The sequence below is a fragment of the Fundulus heteroclitus genome, chromosome 13 (genome assembly GCF_011125445.2).
Source record: "Fundulus heteroclitus isolate FHET01 chromosome 13, MU-UCD_Fhet_4.1, whole genome shotgun sequence".
Classification (NCBI taxonomy): domain Eukaryota; kingdom Metazoa; phylum Chordata; class Actinopteri; order Cyprinodontiformes; family Fundulidae; genus Fundulus; species Fundulus heteroclitus.
The window spans coordinates 21,922,579-21,940,979 of record NC_046373.1 but is presented as its reverse complement, the minus strand read 5'-3'; the positions used below and the strand labels follow the sequence as shown (position 1 = coordinate 21,940,979).

General features: G+C 38.6%; 1 protein-coding gene across 2 annotated transcripts in view; it reads left to right on the top strand.

Moving 5' to 3' along the window:
* samd12 (sterile alpha motif domain containing 12) overlaps positions 1-18,401 on the top strand; it is a 151,216-nt gene that overhangs the window by 61,931 nt on the left and 70,884 nt on the right. For both annotated transcript variants that reach the window (XM_036145356.1, XM_021320427.2), the window contains exon 4: positions 2,767-2,907. In XM_036145356.1, coding sequence (XP_036001249.1) covers positions 2,767-2,907 — 141 coding nt within the window. The remainder of the gene's footprint in view (positions 1-2,766; positions 2,908-18,401) is intronic.

Genomic DNA, 18,401 nt, shown 5'->3' with positions numbered 1-18,401 from the left:
CTGTTGACATTTACCCACTGAACTGACTGTATGATGCTCAGGCAACTGCCAGATCCCCCCTTCTTACAATGCCAATACGTATACTCCCAGGTACCTGAGATACGTATATTCCTGCTACTCCCAGGAATTTTACTCAAGTAAGAGTAGTGATACTTGAGTAATAATATTACTCAGGTAAAAGTAAAAAGTACAGTGTAGTAAAACTACTCCTAAAAGTACATTTTGTATAATAGGTTACTCAAGTAAATGTAACTGAGCAAATGTAACTACTTAGAGGTGGGGGAAATTGACACATGATTTTCTCTTTCTTTTAACAATCATCTAAAACTTGTAACATTGTTAAAGGTTGTGGGATTACAGATGCTGGAGCTGCTGGGAAGCAAAATGTTTTTTTTTGCTTTTTCCACTTTCAGATGAATACAGTTCTCTTTGGGATGTTGTTTAAAGCTTTGGATGTTGTTTGCTAACCCTGCTTTAAACATCCATACAACTTTATATCTGATCTGTCTGCTGAATTTCTGAATGATGCTGATGTGTTCATTAATGTTCTCTGACAAACATCTGAGACCTTCCCAGAACAATTGTTTGTTTGGATCACTATTCAATTCAATTCAATTCAATTTTATTTATATAGCGGCAATTCATGAAACACGTCATCTCAAGGCACTTTACAAAGTCAAATTCAATCATATTATACAGATTGGTCAAAAATCTCTTATATAAGGGAACACAGTTGATTGTATCAAAGTCTTGACAAGCAGCATTCACTCCTGAAGAAGCGTAGAGCTACAGGGAGAGTCATCTGCATTGTCCATGGTTTTGCAGCAATCCCTCATAATGAGCATGCATGAAGCGACAGTGGAGAGGAAAACTCCCCTTTAACAGGGAAGAAAACCTCCAGCAGAACCAGGCTCAGTGTGAACGGTCATCTGCCTCTACTGACTGGAGGTCAGAGAAGACAGAGCAGAGACACAAAAAGCACAGAAGCACACATTGATCCAGGAATATTTTCTAGTCTCAGTCATTAAAGTCCATCTGTGTGTCACTTATATTTCTGAAGACGATTGGTTAGATATTAATTTTGGGGATCAGAGTGAAAGTTCTGCACAATTCAGATTTATTTATTTATTATATCTAAAAATGGAAAGTTTTTTTTATAGTTTGTGTCTTCCACCTCAGAGTTTTGGTTTTGTGTTTGTCTATATCATAAAATCCCAATCAAGCACATCGAAGTCTACGGTTGTAACTCCAGGAAGCATTTGAAACTTCAAAAGTAAAAAAATGTTTTTGCAGGGGACTGTTCATACCCATCTCTGGCAAGTCTCTATACCAAGTTATGTCCAAATTGGGACTATTCTTTCCTTGCAGTGTATGGCTAATCCCGTACAATAGCAAGGCTGCAGGATCATTGTAGTGTGTGTCGCTGTGATGTATCTCTTATACCTGCAGTTATTGACAACAGACGATGGTGGAGCAAAGGAGATAAATGTGAATCTCTCTGTTGCCATGCCAATCTATCTTTGGTTTCAGGTGCCAAGTGATGGTTGGTCAATATTTATAGACCCATAACAGCATGGCTCATGTGCACGTTAGCTCTATCATGTCAACTTTTATGTCTGTCTTCGTGCTTGTCCTTCTCACCTTGCTTAACTTTCTTTCCGTCTATCGTTTCGATATGCCGCTGCTATCTGTAAGCCTTTATGAATCTACCTAGCACTCCACTGTGTATATGTTTGCATGAAATGCAATTTAGACAGGAAAAGCTCTGCATTTTCAGATTTTAACCCGTATCTGGATGTGGCTGTTACATTTAATGAAGAAAAGACTCCATTTCATAGTTCTGTGAAACGGTATTCATAGCCCTTGGACTCACAAACCCACAACCTTCAGTGTATTTTAGTAGAATTTAGCACTGCATATGGTGGAGGGCAAAGGATAAATAGATTTTAACAATAGAAATCAGAATAATCTGGCATGTTTTTGGGAATTCGGTAGAACTTCTAAGACTGGAGGTTTTTTTAAGATGGCAGAAATCAACCCTGAACACCCATTAGCACAACGCTTTAACAACAACTTCTTGTTTCTGAAGAAATATCTACAACTAGTAGTTTACTAACTGCCATTAACAGCTCCACCGATTCCCACTTCATAAACTGAACAATCCCTTTAAATTCCTCAGGGATTGAAGGACTTTTCTTCGACCAACCGTAGCACAGACCGAGGGCACAAGAGCAAAATCAGCTTTTGGTTTAGCAATTACCCGATATTATGCTATCTGCTTACCATCTTGCATGTTACAAAGGCACTCATAACAAGGGCTAATAATCACACAATATCCTACAAGCCTTGCTATTAGCAGCCTAAATCCTCTTCATAGAAGCCGATTGGATGATTAAATTATGTATTTTATACAAGGATTTGCAATTAACTAAAGAGCTGTTAGGATTTCTTGCTCAAGGGATGTACTGTTCAGATATTTATGCAAAGAAGGGTATGCTTCACATATGGTTGTGCCGAGCTTAATTGGACAATTCAGACTGATGGTCGCATAACGGGGGGAAAGACTCTTTGAGGTGTCTGTTTTTTGTTAATCTCCCCTAATAAAGTCCAATTTGTGCATAATTCACCCACAATACCTTGTGTGTTTTCTCTTACACTGACATAGATGCGTCCTTTTACATCTGTAGCTGTGTTTGGCAAATTCCCTCTGGCTTGGCCTCTGTCCCTGAACCTTAAGCCCTGTGTGTTTTGCTTATTAATCATCAGGACGGGCCCTCATGAGACTAACGGACAGAAAGCTGGAGAGAATGGGGATTATACACGAAGCCCAGAGGCAGCACATCCTGCAGCAAGTCCTGCAGCTTCGCGTCCGTGAGGAAGTCAGGACTCTTCAGCTCCTCACGCAAGGTAAAAATTTTCAGCACCTACATATTGCAACGTGAAATTTTACCTGCATTATACATCCTGTTATCCTTGCCTTGTATGTCTGGGCTGCAAATTATTCACTGAAATATCAATAACAAACATTCTAATAAATATACCGATCATTCATTATTCACAAGCCATCTGTCGTCATGGCAATCGCTGCATATTTCAAAGCCTGGAGGAAGTGGTGAATCAAAAAATGATTATGCAACAAAAGAGTCACGCAGAAACATTTTCTTCTGCTGTCTGTTCTGTTCACAAACCGTTGAGTCCGGATGATGATGATGATGATGATGGCTTGTTGGTACAGTTATGCCTCAACAGAAATTTACCTTTTTATATGTGATAAAACTCCTGTAGCTGCAGGTCCCTTCACCGTCGACTAAAATTGGCAGTTTGTCATGTCGCGTGCAGAGATAGTACCTGAATATGCCGACATCTGCCGAGATAATGCTGCAAGGTTGTTCCAGATGGTTGTTCCAGATAGACGTAACAGATGCAGCTAATGTATGCTCGAGCGTGCAAGAGGTTCAAGGCGATGTATACTAAGGTTGTTGCTATATGGGGAGCATTGGAAATCTACTATGAGGACATGTGCGGACAGAAGACTCCATGTCTAACTGGCTTGAAGCAGCAATACTCTGGGTTAAACATTTCTGCTGCTGGTGTTTTGGGGTCAGATTGAGTGTGACTTTTACTCACATCTCAACAACACTACAAGTATTTTTGAGTGACAGATTACCTCTGATGCCGCGCCGTAATTATTTAAAGAAATATTTGCGTTTGGGCATTGGACTTCTTTTGTTTGACTTTGTTACCTGCTCTGTAGCATTAAACAGAGGCAGCAGAATCAATTCAGCCTTCAAATATGCAGAGGCCCTGTTTACAATTTATGCACGTATAACAGCAGCGGTAATCCATTATGGTAATTAAATCTTTTGATGAGCCATTTTGAATTCATGTATAGCCAAACTAAAAGCGTCACACGGGTAAATAGCCGAGCTGCCAAAGTTGAAGTCAGTGGTAACAAAGCGGACATTGTCCCCAATGGAAAAAAGCAGCTCCTGTTCATTTTGACTTTAGTTCACCCTGGAGAACATTTCTCTTTTGTTAATCCATCTAATTGGATTATTCAAGTTTTCAGTTTTCACTACAATGTCTTTCTCTACTTTTTATCTCCCTAGTTTTATTTATTTAGTTTACTTTGACTCGTCAACTTCGTGAAGCAAGCCAAACAACAAAAGACCATTGCCTAAGGGTATATTTTAATATATTTTACTGTTGGAGTGGTTTTAAATAGATGATGGACAATAAAAATAAGTTAATAAGGCGTGAGGGTTTACAGTTTTGGATAAAATATAAACAAAAACTATTTTCAGAGTAGGGCTGGTCGATATAGAAAAAAAAGAATTAAAAATAGAAATCAAAAACAGAAAAGAAAATCTTTAATAAAAAATATCCAGATTAGAGCATGTGAGTTAATTAGTCTCAGCCGTGTCATGTCTCAGGAATCACTCTCCTTTAGTTTAGCTTGCTTTAAGTTGATCTTTTATTGCTGGTTCATGCTGTTACTTTATCTCAGCCCCTCTGTCTCTCGATTTGTTTCAATTACCTCAAGATGTATATTTTGCCTCTAGTCTGAATTTATATGGTTTTGGATCTGACTTAAATGTAAAGTAAAAGAAAAATACAGAAGAACAAACGTTCTCCAAAACTGAGTGGGTAGACGTAAAAACTGGTAATCACCTTTTGTTTAGATTACACATCCACATAATGTTATTTACATTTTCTAAAGCTATCCCACATTTTCTAAATATATTATACAAGAAATAATTGATCAAAAATAAATACCTTTGTGACAACAAAGAGCAACTTTTAACACAGCTCATCCTCAGCTATACATCTCTTAAAAATGTCTCTTATGTAATTTTAAAAATGTTTCTATGGTTTTGGTTTGTTTCAACCATTTTTCCAGCCCATTCCACAGATCTGCTGTACAAACAGAAATACACATTAACCCTATAAGCCAAAACTCTAACCCAAAAAAATCATTTTTGTTTGTTTTGTTTTTTATTTAAATTAGGTTTATCTCTTAAATTAGACCCCCACCCCTCCCTATCATTTTTTTCAATTTTCCCCAGACCTGAATAGTTTTTTTTTTTTTGCCTTGAATATATAACTACTGCTTTGAATTCAGTTTATTAAGTACAATTTTATGTAAATTTTTTGTAATATATATAATGATTATAGATTTGTGGAGCAGGTGTTAGCCCAAACATCCAAATAGTAAGTGAGATACGGTTGTGCAAGTGAATTATACGGGATGTTTAGTGATCCATTGTGTTTTAATGTTTTAGTTTGCCCCAAATGTTGATACTTTCATGTATTTATATCTCCATGTCTTATTAAAACCAGTTTGGTTTAGTGTTACATTCAGAAGTATGTTATATGTACTCGTGGTTTAGTGTTACATTCAGAAGTATGTTATATGTACTCATTCGGTATATATTATATTGTTAAGCATCCAAATATCATAACTTTTAAATTCTTATTTAAATTGTAGTTTAAGTTAAATCTCACATTTCTGTAGTGACCCATTTCCAAAAACAGCTGCAGATATTTAAGGTTTACATTATTTAAGGACTTTAATTTCTAACCTTATTTTCCCAAAGACTTTCCTGCTTGATTTGGGGTTTTCCAATCAACCAAATACTGACTTTTATCTCAAGTTTAAAAAATTTCTAGAAGTCACTAGAAAGATAATATATCCTTCCTGGACTAGGAGCATCTTGGGCTCGTCCATGGGGAGCTGCAGAGTGTTGGTGGTGTGACAGATGTCTGGTTTGTCTGTTACCTCCAACCTGATCTTGCATAGATGAAGGACATTGTTTTAAGAGACTGAGCATGGTGTAAATTGCTGCTTTGTTATATTTTCTGTGAACTAAATATAATCTGAATTATAATCTGCTTGTATCTGATCGAGATGAAATTATCTGCCGGTTGGTTTATCCTTTTTTCGAAATTTATGAAGAAGCCAATCTTTTATCTTTGCTGCACAAACTTTGCGGAGAAAAAAACAACAACAATAATTGCAGCTTAAACCTGTTGTTTCTTTGTTTTTTTTTCTCCACACGGTAAGCCCTCATTTTCCACAGTGTAGCACGCTTCATGTTCTCCGTGTTCTCTCCTTTCCACCCTGTGATTCTCTGCCTGCCTTGTTTCTCGCTCAGCAAATCCAGCAGCTTTCCTTTGCCAACCACCAGCAGCAGCCTGCATCATCGCTGCTTGTTCCTTCACACCCATCTGCACAGACTCTGAAAAACAGGGCTGCCGCAGGGGCCCAGATACAGATTCCAGGGTTTCCAGATTCTTGGAAAACATTTGGAGTGAAATAAAGCAGGCTCTCTGTTTTAGTCCCTCAGCGAGGTGGGAATAGAAAGCGAGAGCAGGGACAAGAGAGGGCATTTAGCTGAGTGATGACTCTTGCTAAAGGCTACCCTCAGCATCCTATGCCTTTCTTCCCTTTTTGTCGTTTTTGTTTCATCCTCCCTGTTCTTCATCTTGTCTTTTCTGTATTGATGATATGGGAACAGACAGCCCACCCGTCTCAGCGGGACACCTTTTAAAGCATATCTGAGCCTTTGGGGTGAGGGACAGAGACGCCAAAAGTTTGACGAAGGAGAAAATATATAAGTAGTAAAGACGAAATCAAAGGCAGAAATTCAAAGAGCATCTTTTTTACAAACCTTTTGTCTGATTTTGTTGGATGAGTTGGATTGGTTTTTAATTTGTAAGCTTTAACGCTGAAGCGAAATGTGCGTCTAAATGTTGGGAAAAGTTGAAAAAGAAATCTCCCTTCACTTTTTCTTTTGGCAGAGACCATAAAAAATTGGAAGGAGAAGAAATGTTGAAGTATTTCAAGGCTCAAAGGCACATTTCCTTTAGTTGTTGCTAAAGAGAGATACAGCTGTACCCAGTTGGAAGTAGAGCAAAAGGGAGACGAGTGAAGTGAGAAACTGGCAATGGGTGAGCGATGATGATGAGGTGATGAAGAAAAAACAAGAAAAGGAGGAATTTTTGGTGATTGGTGAGATAGGAGCATAAAAGGTTGAAAGTGTGGAGGTGAGTTTTCAACATGTCTCTGGGTTTGTTTCTTTGGATGGGTTTTCTTTCTATTATTTTTTTCTAACAGTCTACAAATTCTTACCTTAAACCATATAACCTTAAATGGTAATTGTCTTAATCTTGTCTCTCACATCGATTATAGTATAATTAGGCTGCTGTATTGCCTGATTTAATCTGTTAAAAGATCAATTTGAAACTTAAATTGAAACTTCCTGTGATCAAATTAAATTCCTGTGAGAGAGATACACCTATCTTTTAAAAAGCTGAGCCATTTTGGCCGTGCTTTGGTGCCACAGTGGTTAGTGTGCACAACCCATGTATGGAGGCCTTGGCTGACGCAGGTTCGACTCAGACCTGTCGCCCTTTGTCGTATTTCTTTCCTCCTCTCTCATGCCCCCTTTCCTGTCAGCAACAAAAAAGGTGCAACTAGTGTAAGGTGAAAACTTATAACACAGAAATAGGGTTGATTCCTTCCAATTATCACCTCACCCCTCACCTCCATGCAGGTGATCAAAACATCCCTCCTGTAAGCCAGGCCACTAACAACCCTAACGCCTCCGCACTGCAGAGGCGTGGACCAGTTTCAGTTGAATTTGCATTATTGTTGGGCAATAATATAAAGCTTGGAACTCCACATTACTCCAGACATTTGAATTGAGAAAGCTTTCTGGATAGGAAGCCTTCAAACTTCGGGAAAAAGTCCAGTTGTTTTGTTTTTTAACTTTTTTGAAATGACCATGACCTGGATGACTGAGAATCTTCACCAGCATTCCTGTAGAAGGATTCACAAAATCCACGGCTCGTTTTGGTTCATAGTTTTGGATCAAAAAGGGTTTGAAACTACTTGCCTTTAATTTCTGCTCATAACACAATTATTTACTGTTAAATTTTAACAAAAAGTCAATTTCCTTTACCCTAAAGTGTGATGTTACTGACTTACTAAACACCCTTGGTAGATGTGAACCCACTACAGGTTTACTGACAGTAAAATTTAACATTGCACATCGTCCCAAACACCATTCCCGTTTAAACACGGCGATTGAAGCATCATGCTTTGTGAATGGTTTTCTTCGGCAGTTGGATGCTATGAAAGACCTTAGACTGTGGAAGAGGTTGACATAAACCCTAAACATTCAGCCAGACCAACCATAGAAAGGTTTAGATCAACGCTTGTTTTTGTTAGAATGGTCTAGTCAAAGCCCAGACCTAAATCCAAATAAGAATCTGGGGCAGGACTTTAAAATTGCCATTTACAGACACACTCTCTCCAATCTGACCGAGCTTTAGCTATTTTGAAAAGTATATTGGCTAAAGAAAAATCAATTGCAAAGATGTAGAGGCATGTCTCAGTGGGGGCCAATTACAAATATAAGCCATGTTTTATAACTATGCACTAGTTTGAATTGGTCCATCATATAAAATGAATTAAAGATTTCAAAGGTTATATTAGATGCCTAGCAAAACCCATATCTGTTTAGACATAAGGAATTGTTGACATGTGTAGCTGTATTGACCTCTCAAAGGAATTTGTGATGTTTATATCCTGCAAGAGGCGAGGTGGACTCTGGTAAGGTCACCAGTCCACCAGAGGACCACATAAAGGGACATAAAACAAACAACCATGTCCTAGATGTAAAGCCATGCATAGAGAGACGAAGCAAACTCCACACAGAAAGACCCAGGCTGGGATCTGGACCCAGGACCTTCTGACTGGTGGTAAATTTAAAAGGCTAACAGATGCAAATGATCATTAAAATAGACTGAAGTTGGAATCGATTTCAATCAATATGAACATCAAAAGGAGGGCTTTCTATGAAAAAATGTAAAGCATCTACTTTAAATCAAGAGGCGTTTTGCATGTACACTTTAGATCAGAGCAGGACTAAGACATGATGAGCAGTTAAAACCAGGTCATCAGAGAGAGGGAGACTAAAATCTGCCTGTCTGAAATGAGAGGAGCTGGACTCAGAAAGGTACACAAAAGGGTAAAAGAGAGAGAAGTCAGGAGAGTGAGGTGTTGTAATTACTCCAGTGTACCCAGCCAGAATTAGCTCAATGGACAGTGATTAACCTTTTAGGCTTGTTGGGCCATGGGAGTGAAATAATTAGATTTCCCTCATCGTTGTCTTTGCCACAGGGACGGCAGAGGCTCAGGATCACTTATTGCTTATAATCATCAGAGGCTCTCCAAACAGAAACCGATATTCCAACAACAAAGCCTTCAGGGCGTCAAGTGTACAGTCTGGTTAGAGTAAGTGTCGTGCAGAGTCATTTGATGTCTGCCTCCTAAACAGGAGTACATAATAAGCAACTCGCATATTTAATAGACGTGACAAGAGCTAATGTTTCTCTAAATGCTTTTCGTTTCTTCACGTTTGAACCTCTTTGATGTGTTTTAGATACACTAACAGGGATGGCAAGATATGAAACAGCAGCAGGATGCCGTGTTTTGTGAGGGTTCAGCAGGACCAAAGTGCAGAGATGAAGTTGGAAGCTGCATGATTAAAAACAATGATTTACTGATAATAATTGCAAAACATACGAGGTAAAGGCAACAGAGTTCAGGCATGGAAGTCAAACAGAGGAGACATAGCGATGGTAACTCAACAATGACAACCGGACAGCTTAGATACAGAGGGAAGAGTGGAGAAAGGCCAGTTGAAAAGGAGCAGGAAGGAGTAAACACTTATTTACTTTTACCCCCTTGTGACACTTAATTTTCTGGAATAACATGTCCAGGGGGAGACTGGAACAATAATTCAGGCCGGGGATTTCATACCATCCCAGGTCACGCCACCACCAGCATAACCATCGTACCTGCAGGTGTGCTTTGTGCTTTTAAAGGGTTCCTGCTCTGACTCCTTATTACTCCTGTCCACCACCCCCATGCCAGCAGGAGCTCTTGCAGCACTACTACTATTCACTGCTTTCTTGTAAAAATTCAATGAAACCCACCTAATTTTTAAATTTACTAATTGACCATCTAATGCATTAGCTATATTCTCACTACAACAAATAGGTTTTTAAACTCAATGGGATGTTACAAGGTTAAACAATGTAAAATGCAGTAATATAACAATGATTTCTAATTTTTTTAAATTTGGAGTTGGGAGTTTATGCAGGGTTCGCTAAATCTGAATTCAAGAACATTTTAGCATTACATTTCTTTTCCATTGGCTCTTTGTCAACCATATTTTAAAATGGTCAATACCTTTTCCCAATCACGCCACAATAATTTTGCTGGGCTTATTTCTTGGGTTTTATTCTGTTCATATTAGACTTAATGTTGATGTGTGTGACAGACATGCATATCTGACAAAAATTACGGAGGAAATTGTCCCGTGTTGCTTCAAAATGGACGCAACATCAGTCAAATAAAGGACAATTGCATATTTTACAGGATGGATGACAACCCTACAGCTAACTGCAAAACATCACATTAGGGGAAAACTGCCCTGTTGGGAAATTTTTACTTTTCGCTTCTTTCTTGGGAATCCTCTGATTGTGTCTGGGAAGGGATCAGACGTGATCCATACTAATGGTGAAGTTAAGTAGATTCCTCCAAACTCTTTATTTGGTACTTCTTACCTTCTTAATTGTCGGCTTCCATTGCTCAACGGCTTTCTAATAATAACAAGGAGAGACACCGGTCGATATCTGTTTTTTTTTCAAGATGTTTTTTTTTAAACAAAACTTTATTAACACTTCTAGAAACAATTACATTCACCATTATTTCCGTAAACAGTACGCTGCTGTGGGACGTCTCCTTCTGTTATCAGCGCGTGCGTGTCGCTTTGCGCTCTTCAACCATTCAAACAGCTGTATGATGGCGGTCGCATGTTATATAGTAGTATAAACGGCCACCTCAACAAAATAAAATCTGATTTTAGCAAAAAATCGTAATGGAGCATCAAGACCTGTAGTGTGAACGTAGCCTAAGAGGAGGAGAATAATGGGTAGGGTGTGAGAAAAGGGCAACACAGGGAAGAAAACCGAGGTAATACAAAATATACACAGAATAAAAATTAAACTAAGAAGTAAACTAGAATGACTACAACTAGAAACCAGAAACAGCAGAGAATAACAGTCATTAAAGAAACGCACAAACTCAAACACCCCAGGATCATGGCTGAGGCATGAGGATGAAACCAGAAGTTACATGTGGGAGACAACGGGAATCTTTTCAGGATGTCTTGATTCACAGTTGGTAATTTATAATTTTCGGGATGAAAAACTAAAGCATCTCGCTTGGTTTATTATGGACTACTCGTAAAAAGTTCAAATTCTGAAATCAAAGACAATTACAGCGTGTTGTTTAATGAAGCTGTCTGGATGATGGCATTCAATTATTCTAATCGTGAGAAAGAGGTACCACTAAAACTGTAAAATTAACTCAACAATCATTGGAACCTGCTAAACCATTGTGTTCCCTGCTCTTAAAAATTATAAAATAAAAAAACAAACAAAAGAGACTCTTGTCTTTTGTGTTCAATTTCACGCCTGTAAACATTTTAAGGGTTTCCAGTAACAGCCTCATGCCAGTAAATATGCTATTACTGACTTGTGAAATCATCACTTTTAATAGCAACCTAAATTACTTGAATTACACAGCTGACGGAGCTCGGTGGAAGTGCTTTTTGGAGAACGCGGTGCTAATCTGTGAATGTAGACACAGGCTCACTGCGTACACTCCATTTACTGTAACAGTCTCATTTAAATCAGTAGACGGCGTCAACTTTTGGGAAATTAATCCCAGAAGCGTCGCTGTTTTTGTGTCTGCCACAGTTCCTACTTGTTTTTAAAGTCATTTCTGAGAGGTTTATTTGGTATAATTACGAGTGAGAATAATAATTACGTGCTTATGGATTTACGTCGATATTGAAGTGTTTATTTTTTATTAATCTTCCATTTAACAAGAGCGACTGCGACTTTCTTAGTTGCAATCTTTGGAGATAATTATCTGAATTTGTTTTCAAGCCCCAGTGTGCTCGTGTCTGTGGATATCGGTGGCCTCGGGGCGGTAAATGAAGGAAGTCTTCTTGTTTTGCTCCAGCAGACTTTGCTTCCTTTGCTGCGGGCATCTTAATAAATTATTTCTTACCGCTTCATCAAAGGAAACACTTCAATAGAAGCGCTTTGCTAAACAGTATAGCTCTCGTTTCACACTTGGTCATCTGCACTTTGCTGACGTGAAGATCTGCAGTGACTTGGGAAGCTTTGCTACGCGAGAGATTTTCATACTCATGGGTTCTCCAGCTAATAGAGTAGAGCTGAATTTTACAGTTTGGTGCCTGTTTAACAACAAGAAGGTAAATCAATAAATGAATGTAAATCTTTCCATAGAGAAAATCCCTCGCAGTACGTAGAGGCATGTTAACAAATACAAATATCTGAATGTGCGTAATGGTGTCATATTTTAAGCTCTTTTATCTGTTAATTTCAACAATTATGACTAACTGATCATTAAAATGACTGAAAATGATTTTTAAATTAAAAAAAAAGGCACGTTATGACCATGTCAAGGCTAATCATGCTGACTTGACAGTTGACAGAAACGATATGAGCACTTTCAGCAAAGAGAGAAAGCCACAGATGGTCATCCCTAAGAAGCTGGCCGTTTTCGTATTCAAGCTTACTAACGGAAAGTTGAGTGGAAGGAAAAACTGTGGTAGAAAAAGGTGCACAAGCAACAGGGATAACTGCAGCCTTGAGGGAACTGTGAAGCACAGCCCATTCATGATTATGGATGCAGCATTAAATGTGGCAGTGATTTAGCAATTGATATAGAAGAAGCCTTGGCTAAGTACTGAATGCATCTGTGCAATATACTGACATACCTCTGTAACAGACTCACAGTTAAGTATTTAAAAAAAATGATTCTTTTAATTGGTCATACTTAATATATTAGATGCAGCTCCTCATATGGACAACAATGCACAATAATGCACAATATTTTGACTAGCTGTAAGTAATAATAATAAAGACGTACAGAAATAAACACTTTAAATGTTTTGTTCAGGAGGGAAAAGGAAGCTGGCCTAAAAGATGATTTTTTTTCTTGATGTTTGTTCCAACATAAACTCTTACAGTCATGAGTTATGGATCGTGGCCAAAGTAAAAGGATTTTAAACACAAGCAGCTGGAATGATATTCCTCTGCAGAGCGGCTGCCCTTATCATTGGACTTCTGGAGCTTCTCTGTATCAAAAGAAGTTTTCTGAGGTTGCTCAAATATATGAGCTGAAGCCTCATGTTCCCTATTCTTGCAGGTTTTTAAAGCGTGTTCCTTTTCAACAAGCCACTTGGGTGGACTAGAACGCGTCTGAGGGACACTTTATACCCTGGGAACATTTCATGGTCCTCAAGAAGAAGAAAAAAAGTCACAAGGGGGTTTGACTGGGCCTCCCCACTATATCCATCCCCTCCATGAACCAACTTAAGATACATGGAGGAAAATGGATCTGGGGTTCTTTGCTTTTTATTGACCGGTCGCATACAAGAGTGGCTCAAAATTGAATTTTAGCATTATTTCTAAAGATAACTTCTGTTACGCTGTGAAATATGTATCTAAGTACAGTCCAGAAAAAAGAAGATGCATATGGATTAACCTCTACATTGAGAAGTCAATGACGAGATTTACTCAAGTTCCGTTCCAATGTTAACTTACTTGTAAAATAAATGTAAATATTTTTCATTTGATTATTTATCTGGAAAACAGCCCTTATAAAACATGTTCTCCTTGTCACTGGTTTTGGGACACTTAAGATCATAAATAGGACTATCTTGCTCAGAATTTGATTTCATAAATCACTGCCGAAGGTCTGAGGAAGTCGGCCTCGTCCGTTCTGCTGCTTCCAACCAAGACTCTTCCCATCTGGCTGCAGATGCAGATTGTACCTGCATACAGGGCCGAAACACAATATTTTTTGGCTACTTTATTTATTTGTGTAATATTCAATAGGTTACTGTTAGCTGTTCTTTAATATAGCCCTGAATAATCCCACTGAAGCTTTAAAATCTGTGCCGCGTTTAGTCTAATCATTTAAAATACTTATCTGTGTTGTCTCACTGAGGGCTATGCAGGCATTTAGGGATATTAGTTTTATTCAAATGCAGCTCTCCATTAATGAAACCCATGTCATCCTGGTGAGCTGGGAGGTTCCAGGAGCCCATATAAGCTACCATTAGGAGACGTGACTTCAGTGCACGGCTACATTTATATCTACAGTCAGTTCAGCTTCACCATTCGACCCGGGCTCATCCTTGGACTCTCAACTGCAGCGCTTCAACAATTAAACAGCAGCTCACCCCATGCATGAAAATCATAAAGGTTTCTGCTATAACTTGCTACATTTTAAGTACATTAGAAACATGTTGCTCAAAGAAATACAATTAGGCTCAAAAGTATTCATACCCCTGGCAGGTTTAGGTTTGAAGTAATCTTTTAACTGCAGGTGATGTTAATGTTTTGCATCAGCCCAGCCAAGCTGAATACGGGTAAATAATCTATGGAGCGAGTTGAAGAGACAGAGGAGGGAGCCAACTCTCTGAGTAAGGCACGAAAAGCCTGCTATGTCTTTGCAAAATCTCATCTGCGAAAAGAGAAGCTTTCTGGTGCTCTGTGTTGGAGTCAGATTCATTTTTTTATTATTATTTGGCCAAAATGATGTAACCTGTTTGGCATAAAAAAGGGGTGAAATATTCAACTCTAAGAGCAGCGTCCTCATTGTCATCGGCGGAAGGAGCTCCTTATCTCAGAGACTTGGAGGTCATCAACAAAGATTAATTGTCAAAAAGAGGAATGATGCAAAAAGCTGCTCAGCAATTAAACTGCTGTAGTTATAATTTTGTAATTGATTATTTGATAATTAATTTTGACAAACCATTTTTATCATAAACAGACTTTTTTGTTTTAGAAAGATTCTCTGTTACACAGTTGTATTATCTTTTAAAATATGCCTGTCTCATTTCTTCTCAGGAACATACTTATTGGTTTAATGCAAAGAATCTTTAATCTAATCAGCTCTGGGTATGAATAAGTTCAGGTTCAGATTTAATTATAGGACCTATTGAAGTTTGGACCCAGAAAAGCACAGTACCTTAACCCTACATAAAGAGAATGGCATGTTTCACTGATACATTCATACAGCCAGGAAGGAGCAAGCATCATTTAAAAGAGTAGATGATTTTATTAGACTGGTTTCCATTTTTATATGATCTGGCTTGAGTTGAATTTAGTAGAAACTCTTTTTTATTTCGCTCTGACTGTTCATTTCGTTTTTCAGGATCTCCAGTGTCGGGTGACAAATTGAGTTTGTTCTCTTGGCCATCAAGGGTGAATACTTTTAGTTTTTTCCTCCGGAGTGTTTATTGAAACGAAGCTCCTTAACTCTAAAGACTTATGGAGCTCGGGGTGACCGCCGTCCTTCCTTTGAGCTTTTTTTTTCTGTGAATTGGATGTTTTGCTTGAGTGTGGGGGGAACCGAGAGCTCTCATTATCTGAGTCCTCTCCTCAGGCTGCTGCACTCTGTGAGGGCAAATTTCCCTTAAACATCTCCTCCATTCCTCCCTCATTCTTTCTCTTTTGCTCTTTTTCTTACCGCCGGTGAAGGTTAAATTTATTCTTTTTTATATATAATTTCCTGTCAGTGAGATTTCTCCCACAGAGACTCCACCGTTGGCTCAGTGCTCGGGAATGTGATAAAGGTTAAGACAAAGTGAAATATCTGTGTCTGACAAAGTGAATAGTATTATTTCCATATTCAAAGAGGGGAATGTATGTCTTAAGATTCCTCTTAAAGTCCTCCAAACTCTCATTTTCTCTTTGAATGTGAACACAATGTGGATGCCAAGGGTGACTCCCCATTAGAAGCAATCACAGATTTCTACACACAAAGAAAATGTCATTTATATGTAAATGATTACCTAGTGCCATGAGTTGACGTCCTCTATAAAGCTGTACAGTTCTGATGGCAATAATTTCATAAAACAGTAATTGCTTCCTCTGTTACGGGTCTCACACGTTGATTCATGGTGAGCAACCAACTTTAAAACAAAGGTGCACAACCAGGCGAGTCTCCAGGAGACTCAGGCCTCTATGCAATGAGATATTATAGTAATTATAGCATAATTACTTTAGAATATGACTAAACTTTACTACTTTAGGTGTTGAATACTGCATGTATTTTTTTTAATAGCCTGCCGAGTCTCTGGTGTTTCAGCTAACTTTAAGGTAGTAAACTGATTGAACATTTGTCTTATTATTTAAAATAGAATGGAATCAGCAAAAACAAAAGCATTTGAATAATTTTATGAATAAAATGCTCTTTGGCTACCCTTTTGCAATTTTTTTCCCCCTGCGCCCGACCCAGAACCTGAGCCCACTGAGAGCCTCCGGCGACCCTGTCTTTGTTCTTCCAGGATATGCTCCATGCGCTGCTGCAACATACATAGGCGGAAATAACCGAGGGGTCTGGACCCCCTCACCCCACCACCCAATATTGAAAAGCGTAGATTTCCCCATTCCAAAAGTCATTATAGGATACATTTTAAAACAGGATAATATAATTGCATATCTGCGATTCATTTAGGCAAAACAATGCATTTCCACCCTGACTCCTACATTTGGCTATGGTTCGATCCACTGCACCAGCAGCTAACGCCCACAGACACAGTAGCTCCATATGAGGAGCTGCATCTACAAAACACACATAAGTGGCCTCCGGGGAGTAGTTACTTAAAACAAAAGACGTGTCGTGTATTTTATTTACTTCCACTTTTCAGCAGAATAGAACAAATTAACTTTTGTGAATCTGCCCACATGTTGTTCATTACTTCAGTTGCATCTTGTGACAGACTGCCATGTAATGACACAGTCAACAAAACTAGCTTGAATTAAAAAAAAACAGAATCTAGCGTTTTATGGTAACAAGTTCTATAATATTTAACCTTCTACGTTTTAAAAAACTTGAAGTTTTTCAGAATAGTTTGAGACGTGACGGAATGGCCGAGGCGTCCAATCGACGAAGCCCTGCATGGTGAGACAAAGCAAGCGACAGCAGACAGAGAAAGAAAGAGAGCGAAAAACAGTAAAACACTCAAATTTGATGATTAATTTAATGAGTCAATTTACTCCCATCACAAACTGTGGATCCTAATGAATATTTTTTCATTCACAGTATACCATTATCTCCTACAACTTCCAAGCCGTGGCTTTTTTAAATCTTCAAATGAAAACTGAATTTTTCTAGAAACCGTCCAGCCCTTGAAGGGTTAATTTTAAGTTATAATATTTAATTACCTACTTTCCAAATTGTTTATTTCTTGCTATTTGAAAAATGGCTGCCATGATGTTATTTAATTTATAATATTTAAGCTAATGAAGTCTTCATAAAAAATATATACAACAAACACTGTTTTAAAACATTTCAACCAAGTCTCCGTCTTCATAACAATCTGAATTAAATCATTTTAGGCAATTCATACCAAAGCGAGGAAATGGATGAGAAGAAAAGTACACTGAAAGTATTATAGATAAGAAAGATAAAAAGAAAAATCTGTGGAAGAAATGGAGAGCACAGGTGGAATTGCCCAAAGGCACACCATCGGCTTTTGTCATATGGGTGTATGGGGGAGCATGCATGCTTGTGCGTGTCTCAGCATCCTGGCCTCTAACCCTTGGCGGAGGAAAACAGATTGCTTTGACAGGTCCACTGACACCACATGAGATGTTCTGCTCTTTTGCCAGAGTCTGCTGGGAGTCCTTGGCTGCCAAATGTCCAGTAGGGCTTAAGGCTTTCCTGCAGTGTGAGCTCTGTAATGTCACTGCTGTGGAGGAAAACTCTCAGAGATCTTAGCTGTCTGTGTACTATCTGCAGACATGATATTTCAGAATAAAAGATAAGTGCTGGGAGAATCTGGATGGGATGTTGGTCATTTTGCTCCTTCGCCACATTTTAGTTATATAGCACCACGCATTCAATCTCAAGGCACTTTCCTAAGTGGATTATACAGACAGATTGGTTAAAATGTTTTCTATCTATGGAAAGCCACCAGATTGCATCAAGTCATTAGCCCCATTTACACTACCCTTTTTTCACCGTGTCTAGAACGGTCCGAGCTCATAACTGAGATAACTATTGAGTGTAAATGGTACGCAAAGTGAACTGAACCATGCCAGACCCCACCGAACCGCGCTAAATCTAGTCCAGTTCGATAGTAGGGCTTGGCCCGATTTTTTTAGTGGCTCGGTTTTCTGATAACAAAGAGCGCCTGAGCAGACCACGTCATCTCCTTACAGTCAGCTGACATTTCAGACATTCATAAAAATACTAGCTTCCCTAACGTGCCACA